Source organism: Orycteropus afer, unplaced genomic scaffold, assembly GCF_000298275.1.
Source record: "Orycteropus afer afer isolate SDZICR_OR568_19922 unplaced genomic scaffold, OryAfe1.0 scaffold00037, whole genome shotgun sequence".
In the NCBI taxonomy this organism is placed as follows: Eukaryota; Metazoa; Chordata; class Mammalia; order Tubulidentata; family Orycteropodidae; genus Orycteropus; species Orycteropus afer.
In genome coordinates, this window is record NW_006921624.1 from 3,723,532 (window position 1) to 3,741,262 (window position 17,731).

At 36.9% G+C, this 17,731-nt stretch overlaps 1 protein-coding gene across 1 annotated transcript; it reads left to right on the plus strand.

Annotated features, from left to right (window-relative positions):
• Positions 1-502: 502 nt before the first annotated feature.
• Positions 503-15,782, plus strand: LOC103193439 (N-acetyllactosaminide alpha-1,3-galactosyltransferase-like). Its single transcript, XM_007936649.1, has 5 exons — positions 503-582; positions 1,263-1,295; positions 4,740-4,793; positions 8,723-8,854; positions 15,089-15,782. The coding sequence occupies exons 1-5, from the start codon at positions 503-505 to the stop codon at positions 15,780-15,782; spliced, it is 993 nt and encodes a 330-aa protein (XP_007934840.1).
• The last annotated feature ends 1,949 nt before the right edge of the window (positions 15,783-17,731 follow it).

The window sequence follows — 17,731 nt, forward strand, 5'->3', positions numbered from 1 at the left end:
TATGCTGTTATCAGTTCTATCACCTTTCTTGGAATGATTACTTTCATTATATTGTGTAATTAAAAATAATTTATTTCATATTTATGTACTTCTGTAGAGCCTATGCAAGTATTTTCATAATTATCTCTTTACAGTGACTGACACCCAAGCTTGTGAGTTAAGTTAGAAAGGTGACATTTGTATGTTTCTCGTATGGAGGTAAAATTACTTCAGAAAACACAGATGAAGTCTCTAAGGTCTCTTGCATAAGGCCAGCCAAGGCCAGCTAATGTCCTAAGACCTTCTGCAGCAGCTCTGACTCAATTCTGTTTTCACATACAGCAACATCCAAGGATGGTCGCTGGCCAATGTCTATTGAATTATCTAATTTTTGTCATGGAGAGGCAGGATTTGCCACAGCTCACTCTTACTCTTACTCTGTATATATTATACTTAATTTCATTTCATTTGTGCTTTATTTTATTTACTACTTTCACCTGATTCTTTTTCCTCTTAGGAAAGGATGCTATACAAAAGAAAAACAATTCTATTGTTACTGATTTTATTGTCTGTGTGGGTGGCACATAGGGAATATCATTTCAGGTAACTATAAAAACTTAATGACTATTTTACTTTGGTATTTTATAAAGATCTGGTATGTCAAAAGGCAATAGGCTCACCCCATGAATAAATCAGAAATCTCTTCTTTCAAATATAGCCTACAGCACCCAAATCCTTTTTTTCTAATGTGATCAAAGCTAAAAAATAATTCTTGGTAGACCGTATGTGTGAGGAGAAGCAATGCTAAGTTACCAAGACAGTGTGGTAATATAATGTTACTTATTGAATGTTAGAGAGAAACTGACACTTTGGAATAGGTGGTATGTTCTTTAAGAAACATCCCTAATATTAGTGGCTTCAGGCAATACATAATTGTATATGTCTTCCACAAATCTAAGATGAGCAGAGGGTTTAATTGGCAATTGCAAGTTTCATTGTTTTGATGGTATTAAATAATCTTTTATTTATGTCTCAAATAATTAGGGTTTTTTGTGTGTATGTGTGTTTTAAGATATAGCATTTGAGGTCCTTGATGACAAATAATTTATTATTTTCATTACTGTTATCTCTATAACCAATAATTGTACCTGGCACATAGTATGTGTTCAGTAAATATCTGGTGAATAAAATGAATGGATTGATGGATTCTAACTCTAGTTGTCTTAAGTATAAAATGCATTACATAATTTAAAAGTAATATAATGCTTTTCATTTGTCCAAAGCATAAAGAAACTACAGAGGATGTATCAGTGCTGGTAAGTCTTTATTTACAAATATGCTGTGACCCGTTCTTGGAAGGAAAAACCAGTTGGAGGGCAATGGGGTATTTGTGGGTCCTTGGTTCCTTAAGTTAGGATAAACCAAAACAATTTTACAAACACATGTTGGAGATATTTTCTTAAGTTTGGAATGCTAGGAACTGAAGAGCAGACTGGCAAGTGCTATCACTGGTGGAGAGATGAGGACAGTGAGGGGAAACAGGTTCCAAGGCCAGAACCCAGCCCATGCCTAGCCTTGAGTCTTTTTAAGGTCTGGGTCAACAAGAGTAAAGACTTCACTCAAAGGCTCTCAAGAGATTTTATTGACTTACATGACACCCACAAAAGCATGCCATCAGAATGTGTTCAGAAAGGAAAACCATTCCAAAGATTGTGCAAGATCTAGTATTATAATATGGCTTTAAATTTCCTCCTATAGCAATGGAACCCACAGTATAGAGAGGAACAGCTTTCTTTTCTGATACTTGTGTCCATGGGCCCTGTCTCTCTCATGGTGCTATGATTCACAGTACCCCCTCTAGAACCATGATATCTGAGCTATGGCATACATGAAAGTAATTAAGAAGGTTTTCATGTTCCAGGCACAGTATGTATGTTTCCACTATATATGTTGTTATTGTTGTTATGTGCAGTCGAGTCAGACCCAACTCGTAGCGACCCATTCTTGGGTTTCTGAGGCAGTATCACTATGGAAGTAGATTGCCTAACCTTCCATCGGAGGAGTGGCTGTTGGATTTGAACCGCCAGCCTTCTGGTTAGCAGTCAAATGCCACAGGAACTACACTACCAGATGGCTAATAGAGGGCAGTTAACTTCAACCACCTGAAAACAACAGGAAAATCTCTAGGTAAAGGGAAGAATATTCAAGGAAAGTCTGCAGCAACTGAGACTGGGAGAGTGAACGGATCAAAATGTTTTCTGGCAAAATATGTTCACTGCAATACACTCTAACAATAGTTCTTCATATTGTTAATACTAGTTCTTCTTAGCTCAAGATTCTATAGCTTTAAAATACTAATACTCATGAACCAAAGGCACAGTTGTCAATGGTAGTGGGTGCCTGAGTAGAACACCATGTCTTAGTCATGTCCCTGCCACTGCTGTTACTTCTATCTGCGTACACAGGGACAAAGACAATCTCGAGAAATATGAGACATACTCAGCTTCCAGATGCCCAATCCCTTCATTAATTCAGCCAGGACCAGATTCCCCAAGGTGCTATTAGAGTATATAACAAGGAGGAAGAGTTAGGACTCAGGCAAAACTACCTGTCTTCCCCCTAATTGTATGAATGTTGACAAGATAATAAAAACTCTCTGTGCCTCAGTTTCCTTATCTAGTAAAATGGGGGTAATATTTATCTCATAGGAACTCTGGTGGCATAGTGCCTAAAGTATTTGACTGTAACCCAGCAGGCTGGTGGTGCACACCCACCAGCCACTCCTCGGAAGGCAGATCGGGCAATCTCCTTTTGTAGAGATACTGCCTCAGAAACCCAAGGAGGGGTCGCTATGAGTCGGATTTGACTTGATGGCAGTGAGTTTGGTTTTTTGGTTATCTATCTCATAGGGGTGCTGTGTAGATTAAATTACATAATGCTTAAGAAAGTGCTCAATAAGCATTAGTTATTGGTGTAGGGAACCTACCAGATTAGGGAACTTCCTTTCCTGAGGAAGGGAAATGAGACTTGCAGGATATGTGGGAATTAGCTGGCTGAAGTTGTCACATGTTTAAGGAAATGAAAAAAGGCCAGTGATCTGGGAAAATTTTAAGTGTAAGGCTTGGTAGGAGATGTGGTTGGAATGGTGTGAAAGGTCAGATCATGAGGAATATTATAACCAGATAAGGAATGTAGACATGATCCTTAGGACAATGGTAGCCACTGAGCACTGTTAAACAGAATAATGACATAGTAACAATGGCACTTCAGAAACATGACACGGGGTGCAAAGTGGAAGTATAGAGAATGGATTGAAGATGAGCAATGAAAGGACAAGAAGAAAATGGGGTTCATTAATTCTGGGGGGTGGGTATATGGAGGTTCATTATAGTATTCTCTTTACATTTGTGTATGTTTGAAATTTTTCATACTACAAAGTTTTTAGTGTAGAAATAATGAGGCCAATTAGGAAGCTATTGAGGTAGCCCAGACAGAGATGATGGTGAAGTCACATGGTAGCAGGGCATGGAGACAGAGGATGGATTTGAGAGATGTCTTGGAGCTAAAACCAGAAGAACTGAAGGATAGATTTGATGTGGGGATTTAGGAAGTACTCTGAATATTGAATGACTCTCATGTTTCTAGGTGGATTTACTGAGATAAGACAACACGTGAAGAGAAGCAACTTTTGGCCAGAGAGGATGATTTTAAAATTAAACATCTTCACTTTGTAGTGTTTGCATAAAACTCAAGTAGTGAACTTCAGAACACTGGATATATGAGTCTTAAGCTCATGGGAGAGGTCTAAGTTATACATTAAAATTTGAAGTTACAGAAGAAGTGTCCAGAAAAGAGTACCAAGTGATAAAATAAGAGACCTTAGGAGCAAACTTTCTGAGAGTAATTGCTAAGCAAAGGATCCTGAGGAGACAGGATATTTAAGGCTAACCTTAGATAAAAACTAAAACCTAAACTCACTGCCATTGAGTCCGTTCCAACTCACAGTGACCCTGCAGGATAAAGTAAAACTGACCCATGGGGTTTCCAAGGCTGTAAAACCTTATGGATATAGACTGCCACATCTTTCTCCCACAGAGCAGCTGGAGGGTTTAAACTGTTGACCTTTCTGTTAACAGCTGAGCGTCTTAACCACTGCATCACAAGGGCTAACCTTAGATAGAAAGTAGGTATATATGTCCATTGTAATAAAAAAGAGTAATTTTAAAGAAAAGGATTCAATCTTAGAGGTAAATGTGTAGGTGAGTAACAGACAACTGAGGGCTCTTTCATCTGATGGATGCTTGCTATTTCCTTGGGTAACTAGAAAAAAAGAGAATGAGAACTAACTAGTGAGCCACATGAGGATTTCTGTGCAGTACAGTTGAGGTTGGGAACCACTTTTCTATGCCACTGACATCAAAGTTCATCATTTCTTTTCTTATTTGTTGTTGTTGTTATGTGCCGTCGAGTCGGCCCCGACTCATAGCGACCCCTCCTTGGGTTTCCGAGGCAGTTATCACTACGGAAGTAGGATTGCCCAACCTTCCTTCCGAGGAGTGGCTGGTGGGTTTGAACCGCCAGCTGTCTGGTTAGCAGGCAAGTGTCTCAGCCACTATGCTACCAGAGCTCCTTTCTTATTAGTTCACTCTTATCCTTTCATTTTATACCTTACTATAATACAGCCCATGAGTTGGCAGACGTTTAATTATCTAAAATTCCAGGAGATAGAATGTGACTCTTTGCATTCTTTTTCCTTATAGGTCTCTGGGTAATCAACCAGAAGAATTAAAGCTATCAGACTGGTTTTATCCCACGTAAGAATCCAAGTCTTGCACCACATGAGATTAATATATAGGTTTGCTTAAAGAAGTTTAAAAATGTCAACAATACCTACTAGTGGCATTCCAAATGTTGCAGACTAGATGCATTTTATTATTCCAACACTTTTCATTCCAAGACCCATTGGGAATGGACATTTGGACCCACATATACCATGAGTGAGAGTTTAGATTAAGTAACCTCAAAGGTCCTAGAATGACAACAGGGCAAAAGCATAAGGATATGATTGAGATCATTTGGTTGATTTTCCTCATTTCACTAATGAGAGAACCAAAGCCCAAATGAGACAGGTGGGTTATCTGTGTTACTCACTCTTTAGTGCAACAGTCTTCCTCTGACCTCTCTCAGTGTGCATGCTTCAGTACTCAGCCAGGCAGTTTACAACTCTGCCTTAGCCTTCGTTTCCTGCTGGTGTGGAGCTTGATGGTCAGCCAGAGGTGAGCACTTAAGACTTCCTCAGGTCTTCTGTGAGTATAACCTAGTTCTGGGGATGTGTGTAGCTTTCTAGATTCCTAGGAATATGTGGGAGCTTTGTCAAAGATATTTTTCTCCAAAGCATCCCTTTTTACAAACTTCTCTTTCAAGCTTTGAGTTTGTCTATTGTGTGTGCCAACTTTTAGCCCTTGCCCCAGAGAGGAGCAGCTAATACATTTGCCTTTGTGTCTTTGACAAGTATCTATCACATAGCTGTCTTGGCACTGGGAGAGATCTCAGTTAGGTGAAATAAAGGCAAGGACTTTGAGTTGGCCCTTCAAGGAGCCACCAGACAGGTCAAAACATACTATGACAATTCTTTGAAAATAAGGTGCATTTTGCTGCTTCCGATACCAGGAATCTAAACTAAGAATGCTGGCTGTTATTATCAAGGCTGCTGCTGGCATGGGGAGTAGAGAGTGGGGCCAGAGTAAGTTAAAACACCATGACATTCTCTTAGCAATATTCAGCTGGGTTTTGTTTGGTTGGTTTTTTGATTAAGGATTTGTCTGATTGCTTGGCTGACAAAACCTGTATCAAAAATCAGAATTGAAAGTGGAGCTATTACAAATGACCCTACAGAAATAAAAAGGATCGTAAAAGAATACTATAAATAATTGTATGCCAACAAATTAGATAATATCAATTAAATGGAAAAATCCTATAAACACATAAACTTCCTACACTGATTTAAATTAGAATTAGAAAATTTCAACAAACTCATAAAAACTGAAGAGATTGAATCAGTAATCAAAAGCCACCCAACGAAGGAAAGTTCTGTATAAGACAGTTTCAGTAGGGAATTCTAACAAACGTTTATAGAAGTGACTCCAATTTTTAAACTTTTCAAAAAAACAAAAGAGAGAACACTTTCTAACTCATTTTACAAGGCTAGCCTTACTTTGATACAAAAGCCAAACAAAGACACAAGAATACTACAGACCAGAATCCCTTGGAAATGAAGAGGCAAAAATTCTCAACAAAAGCCTAGCAAACCATATCCAAAAACATTTTAAGAGGATTATATAACATGATCAAATGGGATATATTCTAGGAATACAAGGGTGATTCAACATTTGAATATCGATCAATGTAATATACCACATTAATAGAACAAAAGGAGAAAAAAAAACAAAAACACATGATCACCTCAATCAATGCAGAAAAGGCATTCAGTAAAACCCAAAACCACAATTAGATATCACTTCACATCAACTGACTATGATAAGAAAAGTAACATTTTCTTAAAGGAAAACAAGCTGTTGACAAGGATGTGGAGAAATTGGAACCCTCATCCATGGTTCATGGGATTGTAAAGTGGTACAGCCACTGTGGAAAAGAGTTTGGTAGTTTCTCTAAAAGTTAAATATGGAATGACCATTTTAACGATTATTATGACTTAGTAATTCTACCTAGTAATTCTACTCCAAGATGTATGCCCAAATGAACTGAAAGCAGGGATTCAGACAGATACTGTTACACCAATATTCATTGCAGCACTGAATATGGGAACAACCCAAGTGTCTATCAACAGATGAATGGAAAGACAAAATGTGGAACATACATACAATGAAATATTATTTAGCCATAAAAAGAAATGGAGTCCTAATACATGTTACAGGAGCTCTGGTAGCATAGTGCCTAAGGCACTTGACTGCTCACCAGAAGGCTGGCGGTTCAAACCCACCAGCCACTCCTCGGAAGGAAGGTTGGGCAATCCTACTTCCTCAGAAACCCAAGGAGAGGGGTCACTATGAGTCGGGGCTGACTCAATGGCAAATAACAACAACAACAATACATGTTACAACATGGCTTCACCTTGAGTAAATTAAGTCAGTCACAAAAAAATGATCACATTTATATGAAATATCTAGAATACAGGCAAATCTATAGAGATCAATGTTATTAGTGGTTATCAAGGGCAGGAGGCAGGGGAATAGAAGGAGTCAGTGCTTAGGCAGCAATGAGTTTTGGTTCAGAGTGTGAGAAATTTTGGAAACAAACAGTGTTTATGACTGTACAGCATGAGAAACATAATCGTTGTCACTGAGTTGTACATGTAAAAAACATTGAGTTGGCCAATATTTTGTTTTCTATATATACTTACCATAATAAAAATGGTTTTTCTACTATCTTCTGCTCTCTATATTTTCTTATGAGAAATCTGCACTCATTCAAATTTTATAACGTACCATTTTTCTCGAGTTGCTTTTGAATATTTTTTTCTTTATATTTGATTTTTACCAATTTGATTATGATGTGTCTCAGTGTGGTTTTCTTTGAGTTTATACTGTCTGAGTTTTCCTGAGCTTTGCTTTTTTTCCCCCAATGTTTGTTTATATCTCTTTTTAAAATAATTTTATTGTGAATATATATATGTGTGTGTGCATGTGCGTGTATCACAAAAATCACCATTTAAAACTTTTTTATGTATATAATTCTGTGACATTGGCTATATTCATTATTATCTATCTGTAAAAGTTTTTCAATATCCCAAACAGAAATTCCTCAGGTAGTAACTCGCTTCCCCTTCCTTTTCACCCTGGTAATCACTAGGAATCTATATTCACCTATTTTAGATATTTCATGCAAGTGGGATCATGTAATATTTGTCCTTTTGTGTGTGAATTATTAAAGCCCTCATCATATGTGGACTCTGGGCTTTGATTTATGTTTCCTTTAATATGCTTTACTTAAGCCACATTATCTTGCTTCACCAAATCCATTTTGTTATCTAAAAGGCAATCCAAACAGCTTCACCAGATGCCCATTGCTTCACTGTTTATTTTCTCTTTGTATCCAGCATCTGGATATAAAAAGATAAAAATCATTCATTACTTAAATGGGTCCACCTCAAGTAAGAATCTAAGTCCTCATATGAAACAACTTTGTTGTTGTTGTTATGTGCCATCGAGTCAGACCCCTCCTTGAGTTTCCAAGGCAGTTATCACTACAGAAGTAGATTGCCCAACCTTAATTCTGAGGAGTGGCTGGTGGGTTTGAACTGCCAGCCTACTTTACAGATGCGTTTTTGGTTTATATTAGTATCAGCACTGGCAGCATTTCAGATTATGAAAACTAAGAAATTCTTTTTTCAAATGTGGTCTTCAAAAATAATCAATGGCAAAGTCCTAAGGCCTGGAGATTTTGGCCTATATATAATGGAAATTATGACTTTAGATTTGGTAGATATTTAGATTATGTGTTCTCAAGAATTTTGCAAATCACAATATAACTAATTTGTAAGTGTGCTTTTATAGTGCTCTGCCCCTTACTAATAAACTGTTGATCTAGTTTATCGTAACCATCAAGGCTTTGGGTTCTGAATAAGGAAATGCAGGAATCAGACCCCAGGTTTTATGCATTATTAATATCTCTTGCTATTTTATTAAAAGGTTATTTTATTCAAAATGCTATGTCTTTCTTACAGTGCACACATGAACTTGACTACCAAATGGTCAGCTCCAGTTGTGTGGCATGGCACTTACAATGAAAAGGTCTTGAAAAATTATTATGCACATCATAAAATTACTGTGGGGTTGACTGTATTTGCTGTTGGAAGGTAAGTAATGATGTCAAATATCCTTTACATTCAGTTTTTTTTGTTGTTGTTGTTGTTCCAGAAAATATGAAAACATATACTGAAATACCTCATAATTTAACTTAATAGCTATTCTATTTAGGCCAATTCCTGCAATAATTCTAAATATCATTTACCACTTGGTTCAGCCAGAAAACATACTAATCCTTCCATTTTTTTTTCTATTATCTAATTTTAAATTCCCTCCCAAAATTTACTTAATTTCTCAAGTCTATTCTGTTTCTTCACAAGTTCATGCCTCTGAAATAGTCATTCTTCAATGTCTTCTCACTGTATCAAGCCAATAATTTGCTCCATCTCATGCTTCTCCCAAGTCATAAAGTGCTCTCAGAGAAACCCACTGTTTTTGACCCCTTCTGTGGCCTTACTGACCCCTTCTCTGGCCTTACTGATTTTTTGGTTGAATACACAACAAAACAAGGTAATTGCAATTATCTTAAGTAGAATCTTTACATGCCATATTTTCTGATTACCATTCATTAATGCAAACATATTGAAAATAAAAGAGTAAATTAAATCATCCGGTAACTTTAAATAAAAAAATCAATGCATTCTTAATTCCTAATCAAATATAAAATTAAAAACCATAAAATCAACTCTTGAAAAAAGTTATTATGAAATACTTTCATTTAAAGGTGGAAAATACAGCCACTTGACTCAATCCCCCAGCTTCTAAAACCCTATGAAAACAACAAAAGTATGAATAAAAAGGAGTTGAATATTTCAGGCAAGTTTAATAAAACTAGGAAAAATCCCAAGTTAAACTTTTAACTTTGACTTTTACTTGCCAAAAAAGGTGGAATTTGAGCCAAATATGGAGAAGGCATCAAATTGGATGCATATATCTACAAAACTCATCATGTGCATTTCATTTTCAAAGTAGGTGGGATAACCCTGAAACAATCCGACAATGATTCCTTACCTAGAGTGGTAAAATCTAGGGGCATATACAGACCATTACAATACCCTTGTAGGAATCTCATTCCACATTGTTGTTGTTGCTAGGTGGAGAAAAATCTATTTATAGCATTTAGCTTTGATCAAAAATGAGATCAAAAAGAAAACTACCTACAAGGCTATATTTTGAGCTATACTGTGAACTACACTGTGATCTCCTAAACAATGTTAGTCTTAGAAACATGGCCAAACAACGAATGCGGAGGTTCATGGAAGCTGCCTGAATCCAAATCTCCATACACATCATCCCCCAAACTATAAAATCAGTAACACAAAACCACACGTGACACATGGCTTCAGCATTACTCAAAAAAAAAAAAAAAAACAAGCCAACTTCACTGCCATCAAGTAGATTTCCAACTCATAATGACCCCCTTTGAGTTTCTGAGGTGGTAAATCTTTAAGAAAGTAGATCGCCCAGTCTTCCTTCCGTGGTGTGGCTGGTGGGTTTGAACCAACAGCCTTCTGGTTAGCAGTCAAATGCCTTAGACACTACGCCACCAGAGCTCCTTCAGCATTACTAGGACATAGAAAAATACCATGACCTTCATATTACTTGCAAGTAGAGAAATAAACACCAAACTCTAAAAGAGCTGCAAGCCTATAGGTGAGGAGAACAAGAAAGAGGAGGCTTAAAAGACTCCATGCAAAAGAGGTAAGTGAAAGGAGGTCTTAGACAAAGCACAAACAGAATTCATCCTTAGAAAGAAAAAGCTCAACAATAATTGCTAAAATGTTGAACACTAGTTGGGATCCAATTACGAAAAGAACTTGAAAGTTAGAAGGACCTGAAGTGATAGGCATGAAGAAGCAACGCTTCTAGGGAAGAATCAAACAAATAGAGGTGTTTGTTCTTCTATTATCATTCTGTTATTAATTTCTAGTTATTTCATTCCAATCAGTGAATACACACTGTATGATTTAGTTTCTTTTAATTTTTCACCTAGTATGCCAATAGGTCTTTTGATTAGTATATTTACATAATTTATATATTTGATTATTAATGTTACAGCTTAAATATGGCATTGTATTATTTGTTTTATATTTATCTCCTTTGTTTTTATTCCCATCTTCCTATGGTTTAACTGAATATTTGTTAGAATTCTTTTTTTTATTTTATCTGTAGTGTTTTTGAATATAGCTCTTTGTACAGTTTTTTAGAGGTTGCTCTATGTATTATAATGTACATCTGTAACTTACCACAATTTACTAGCAATTGCATTTTATCATTTCAAGTGAAGTCTGTAAATCTTGCATCCTTTTAGATTGTTTTACTCTCCCCATTTTTAAAATGTAATTTCCTCTATATACATCACACAGCATGTCAGACCATGTAATTTTTCATTATCAAATGAATTTAACAAACACATGAAAAGAAGGATAGTCTATTATATTTACTTCTATGCTTACCCATTCCATTGTCTTTTCTTGCTTCTAGACATCCCAAGCTGCTTCTTTTTTTTTTTTTTAATAGTTTTCTTTGTCTTAATTCATGAAAGATATTTTCACTGGCTGTAAAATTCATGGTTGATTTTTCTTTTTTTTTAGCACTTGAAAATATTGGGCCACTTCTAGCCTCCATCTCATCTCATCTGAGATGAGAAATCCACTGTCATTTGAATCATCGTTCCCCTACTGGTAATGTGTCGTTTTTCCCTATCTGCTTTCAAGAATTTTTTCTTCGTATTCAGCTTCTAACATTTTCAGAAGTTTGATTATGATGTGCCTTGGCATGTATTTCTATGCATTTTGCCTGTTTTGGTTTTGCTCAGCTTCTTGATTCTGTAGGGTTATGTTGTTATGTTTTTGCCAAATTGGGACATTTACAATCATTATGTCTTTGAATACTTTTTTCAGGGCCTCCTTCTTTATCTGTTCCTCCTGTAACACCTAGGAGCTCTGGTAGCATAGTGCCTAAGACACTTGAGTGCTAACCAGAAGGCTGGTGGTTCAAACCCACCAGCCACTCCTCAGAAGAAAGGCTGGGCAATCTACTTCTGTAGTGATACTGCCTCGGAAAGCCAAGGAGGGGTCGCTATGAGTTGGGTCCAACTCGACGGCACATAACAACAATAGTGGCTAAAAGAAGCTCTGATGGCACTGTGGTTAAAGCATCGGGCCGCTAACCAAAAGCTCAGTGGTTGGAACCCACCAACCACTCTGTAGGGGAAAGATGAGGCAGTTTGCTTCCTTGAAGATTCATTGGAAACTCTATGGGGCAGTACTACTCTGTCCTATAGGGTCACTATGAGTTAGAATCAACTTGATGGCACTGAGTTTGATTTTTTTTTAAATGGCTAATGATTGTAAGGGGAGCTCTGGTAGCATAGTGGCTAAGGCACTTGACTGCTCACCAGATGGCTGGCGGTTCAAACCCATAAGCCACTCCTCGGAAGGAAGGTTGGGCAATCCTACTTCCATAGTGATACTGCCTCGGAAACCCAAGGAGGGGTTGCTATGAGTCAGGGCTGACTCGATGGCACATAACAACAACAACGATTGTAAGCATCTTTTCATCTGTTTGTTGGCTGCTTGAATATCCTCTCTGGTGAAGGTCTGTTCATGTCCTTTGACCATTTTTTAATTAGATTGTTTGTCTTTTTGTTGTTGACTTATTGAAGTTTTCTATATATTTTAGAGATAAGACCCCTATCGATTATGTTGTTCTCAAAGATTTTTTTTTTTTCCCAGTGTGTAGGCTATCGTTTTACTCTTTTGATGAGGGTTCTAAAAGTTTAATTGGTTTTCTGTTATTCACTCATTTCTGGTTGTTTGATAACTTTTTTTTTTCCTTTTTAATTATGTTCCATAATTTTGTCCCTATGTTATCTTCCAGGAACTTTATAGTTTTAGCTTTAACATTTATGTCTTTGGTCCATTCTGAGTTAGTTTTTGTGTATGGTGTGAGGTATAGATCCTGTCTCATTTTTCTGCAAGTAGATACTCAGTTTTGCCAGCATAATTTGTTAAAGAGACTGTTTCTTCCCCAGCAAGTAGACTCTGACCCCTTCACTAAAATTAGCTGCCCTTAGATGGATGGATTTATATCTGGGTTCTCTGTTGTACTCCAGTGGTCTACACCTCTGTCACTGAACCAGTACCAAGCTGGTTTGATTACTGCGGCTGTGTAGTACGTTTTGAGATCAAGAAGTATAAGGTCTCCTACTTTGTCATTCTTCAACATCAGTTTGGCTATTCCGGGCCTCTTTCCTTTCCATATAATGTTGGTGATAAGTTTTTCCTTTTCAATAAAAAATGTTGTTGGAATTTTGGTTGGGATTGCATTATATCTATAGATTGCTTTGGGTAGTATTGACATTTTCACAAAGTTAAGGCTTCCAATCCATGCACATGGAATGTTCTTCCAGTTATGTTGGTCTTTCTTAGTTTCCTTCAGTGTTTATAGTTTTCATTGTATTGATCTTTTACCTCCCTCGTTAGGTTTACTCCTAGGTATTTTTTCATTTTTTGAGACTATTATAAACGGTATTGTTCAATTTCCTTTTCATAGTTTTCTGTTAGTTCCCCTGATTTTTGTATGTTGACCTTGTACCCTGCCACTTTGCTGAATTCTTCTATTAGATCCAGTAGCTTTCTTGTGGAATCTCTGGGGGATTTTCTATGTATAAGATCATATCATCTCCAAACAGAGGGAGTTTTACTTCTTCCTTTCCAATTTGGATACACTTTATTTTCCTTTTATACCTTATTGCTCTGGCTAGGACTTCCAATACAATACCAAAATAACTATTTAACACAGTACTTGACTATATACCTTCAGACTAAAGACAAAAAGAATTGTAAACAAATATTGAAGTCTACTTAGCTGGGTTTTTTGTTTGTTTGCTTGCTTGATTTTTAATGGTATAAGTTAGCAATTCTGGTACTACCTTTTGCATACTTAGAGATTGAGCATATGATTAAATGGATGAAGGATAGTAAAGGTCATGGTACTCACTGTTGCAAATATGGAAAAGGAAAAGACAGACTGAGTCACTAAAAGGGCTCAGAAAAAATGACTTCCCTTGGTTTCTAAATATCTTTCTACACTTTTAGTGTAGTAACCAGTATTCCCTGGAAAAAGTGCTGTTTCTTGGGCTGGAACATGGAAAAAAACTATATGAGCTTGGGATAGCTTATTGTGCCAGAAAGGAAATAAGACTTTAAAAAAACGAAGTCAACATGTTCCAAAAACCCAGGAGTTATTTTGAAGGCTTTCTTGCTGCCAATATCTGTGATAGGTATAAAGGCTGAATGAAAAATAGTCCCAACTATATTATAGGAAGCTTATTGCCCAGAACTAAGTTATGTGATGAGTGCTAACTTGGAGTATATAATATTTCCCAAGAAAAGAAGGATTAAAAAGTAATGGAAAATATGCTGTAATCATAACTGGCCAACATATAAGCAAGAAAATATTTTGACTTAATAGGGAACTGTGTTATAGACTTGTGGACTATTTTGTGAAGCCATGCTAAGGACCACAAGTCAAACTAAGAAAGGTGAGGAACAGTGAGTTTATACTAATGTGGGAGGATCAACTAGGAAAAGGAGGGTAAGAACGACTGTAGGCCTCAAAGAATGGGATCAGTGCCGCTGAACTGTATGTATAGAAATCGCTGAGTGGGTGTATGTTCTGTTGTGCATTTGCTCCACAAGAACAATAACATAAATTTAAATAAAAATAAGAAAGAAAGTGAGACAAGGGAGTACTAACCATGCCACCTCTGTCTTTTCATGTATTACTCAAAGCAAACTATACTCAATGCAACCATTGCTGTGGAGTCAGATGGAACCCATAGCAACCCCTCCTGGGGTTTCTGAGGCAGTATCACTATGGAAGTAGATTGCCCAACCTTCCTTCCAAGGAGTGGCTGGACAATAACTCGGCCCGCAGTAACCTAAGACCTTTCTTGCCTACAACCTCCAAAGCAAGTTCCTCTTACTCTGATAAGCCTGAAAACTCTGACTTGTATTTTAGGCGGGGCTCTGCTCAGTATGCTGATTTCACCAAGTTTTATTCCCTTCCATGAAGCACTCCTCCATAGAACTCCATTAGGTGGCAGAAAGGCAGTTAATTATTTTCTTCTATACTCCTTAAATACAACTCAAGAAGCATATCCCACATTTGGTTGTTTATAGCATTGTTATATAAACTATATTCAGTGTAATTTAAATAGAATGTGTACTACTAAAATATAAGGAGATGAACTTAATCATTTCTTATTTCCTTCACAGATACATTGATTTCTATTTGCTTAGATTTATGTTATCTGCTGATAAGTTTTTTATGATTGACCAAAAAGTCATAATGTATGTCATGGTAGATGACTTCTCCAAGATGCCTTGGATACATCTGGGTCCCCTCCGTTCACTCAAAGTTTTTGAAATTAAACGAGAGAAGAGATGGCAAGATATCAGTATGATGCGCATGAAGACCATCAGTGAGCACATTGTTGATCACATCCAATATGAAGTTGACTTCCTCTTTTGCATGGATGTGGACCAAATCTTTGAAAGCACATATGGACTGGAAACTCTGGGGGAGTCAGTGGCTCAGTTACATGCGTATTGGTACCAGGCAAATACTACTATAGTGCCTTATGAAAGACGTCAATTTTCAGAAGCATATATACCTGTGGGTAAGGGAGATTTTTATTACCATGCTGCTGTTTTTGGTGGCACTCCCATTACGGTTCTAAATATTGCCCAGGAGTGCTTAAAAGGAATCATGAAGGACAAGAAAAATAACATTGAAGCTGTGTGGCATGATGAAAGCCACTTAAACAAGTATTTCTTTCTCCATAAACCTACTAAAATCTTGTCACCGGAATACTGCTGGGATTATCGTAAAACAATGACTTCTGATATTAAGCATGTTAAACTATCTTGGGATTTTAAAGCTTATGAACTTGTTAGAAAGAAAATGTAATTTTATAGTTCTTCTTTCAGGTTTCTGAAATTAAGAGTATCATTTTGTCTTATTCCTTAGAAAATTAGCACTTGACAAATTTTAGCACTGAAAAAATCACAACAAAATGACAATCCTACCAACACAGCAAATGCTTACTTATTTTTACATTCATTTGGAATCTTATAACATAGGATATGGTAGTTGCAGAATGAATTCATTGAAATCAGATGGAGACACTGTGATTTCATATCTTGTGTAAATTTTTAGGAAATATTTGTTGGACCACAGTGAACAAAATAGATTCACAAGAAAATGAAATCAGAAATATTTTAATTGAGCCAAACAGATATACATTACTCATGATGTCTAATGGAAAGGGTGGTTCAGTAGTAGAATTCCTGCCTGAACATGTGGGAGACCTGGGTTTGACTGCTGGCCAATGCACTTCGAGCACTGCAACCACCCAGCTCTCAGTAGTTGCTTTGTGTGTTGCTATGATGCTAAACAGATTCCAGTGGAGCTTCCAGATGAAGATGGACTAGGAATAAAGGTCTGGAGATCTACTTCTGAAAATCAGCCAGTGGAAACCCGATGATCTAACTGCAACCAATCATGGGGATGTCGCAGGGTTGAGCAGCATTTTGTTCCATTGTGCAGGGGCTGTCATGAGTCAAGGGGCTGCCTGGACAGTAGTTAGTAACCACAGAGGTGTGGATAAGGGAAAGTCACTGCCACTACACTAGCATGGCCTATATATAAAACCTTGAGAACATTAAAGCTGTCACCAGATGGGCAAGGTTAGGAATCTTTAGATCATTCAAAAAGGACTATACGTTTAAAAAACAATAAAGTTGTTTGTTGTGAAAAATAAATGAAAATAAAATAAAAACAGATACAGAGAAAATTGCAAGCCCCCCTTTACTCTCCCTTTAAAAACTTATCCTTGCATATTCCCTTTACATACATTTATATACCCACCACATGAATTTATATGTATATAATTCATATATATGTATATACACATACACACACACTATAACCACAAATGCTTATATGATATTTTATACAAATTGATTTTATAGTACACACATACACATTTTATTAGTCAGGGTCCAGTTAGGAAAACAGAAATTACTACTCTAGGTATTTCAAACAGTAACCCAAATCAAACCAAATTCATTGTCATCAAGTTGATTAACTCATAGCAGGCTTCTTGGGTTTCCAAGGCTATAAATCTTTACAGAAGTAGATTGCCTCATCTTCCTCCCATGGAGCAGCTGGTGTGTTGAACTGCTGACCTTCTGGTTAGCAGTCAAATGCTTTACCCACTATACCACTAGAGTTCCCTTCAAACAGTAGGAAGGTAATAATGGGAATTGGACATACAGCTGATAAAAAAGCTGAGTAGTATACAAAGAAGAGTGAGGCAATCCATAAATACTAAAAAAAAAAAAAAAAAATGACAGTAATAACACACTTAATGTTGGAGAAAAATTATAGAATGTCCAGAAAGACCTAGAACCTATAGCAGGAGTTGCCTGGCATGAGCTGGGACAACAGAGCAGGGAGTTCCAGCCACTGCTAGAGATGCCATCCAAAGGAGAGAAAGAGAGAAAGAAAGAAATGAGGATAAACATCCAGACTTTTCTTTTCCTACTACCTTGCTCTCTTCTGCTAGTGTTTTTCCATTGCCTGTTGCTCTGCAATGGTCAAAGTGCAAGAGAGTCTGGGAAATGTAGGTCCCTCCCACACTGAGCAGAACATAGAAAAAATGAGAGATAAATCAGTGTAAATATGCAAATGGATACCACAGCCTACCCATGTTGCAACACAGCACCCATTCTCACCCTTCTCCCTATACCAACTCTTATAAAACAACTCCATGCTTCCACCCATCAGAATCCAACTATCTTCTGTACAAATGAAGAACATCTCAATTTCTTCCCAAAAAGGTAAAACACAAAGTA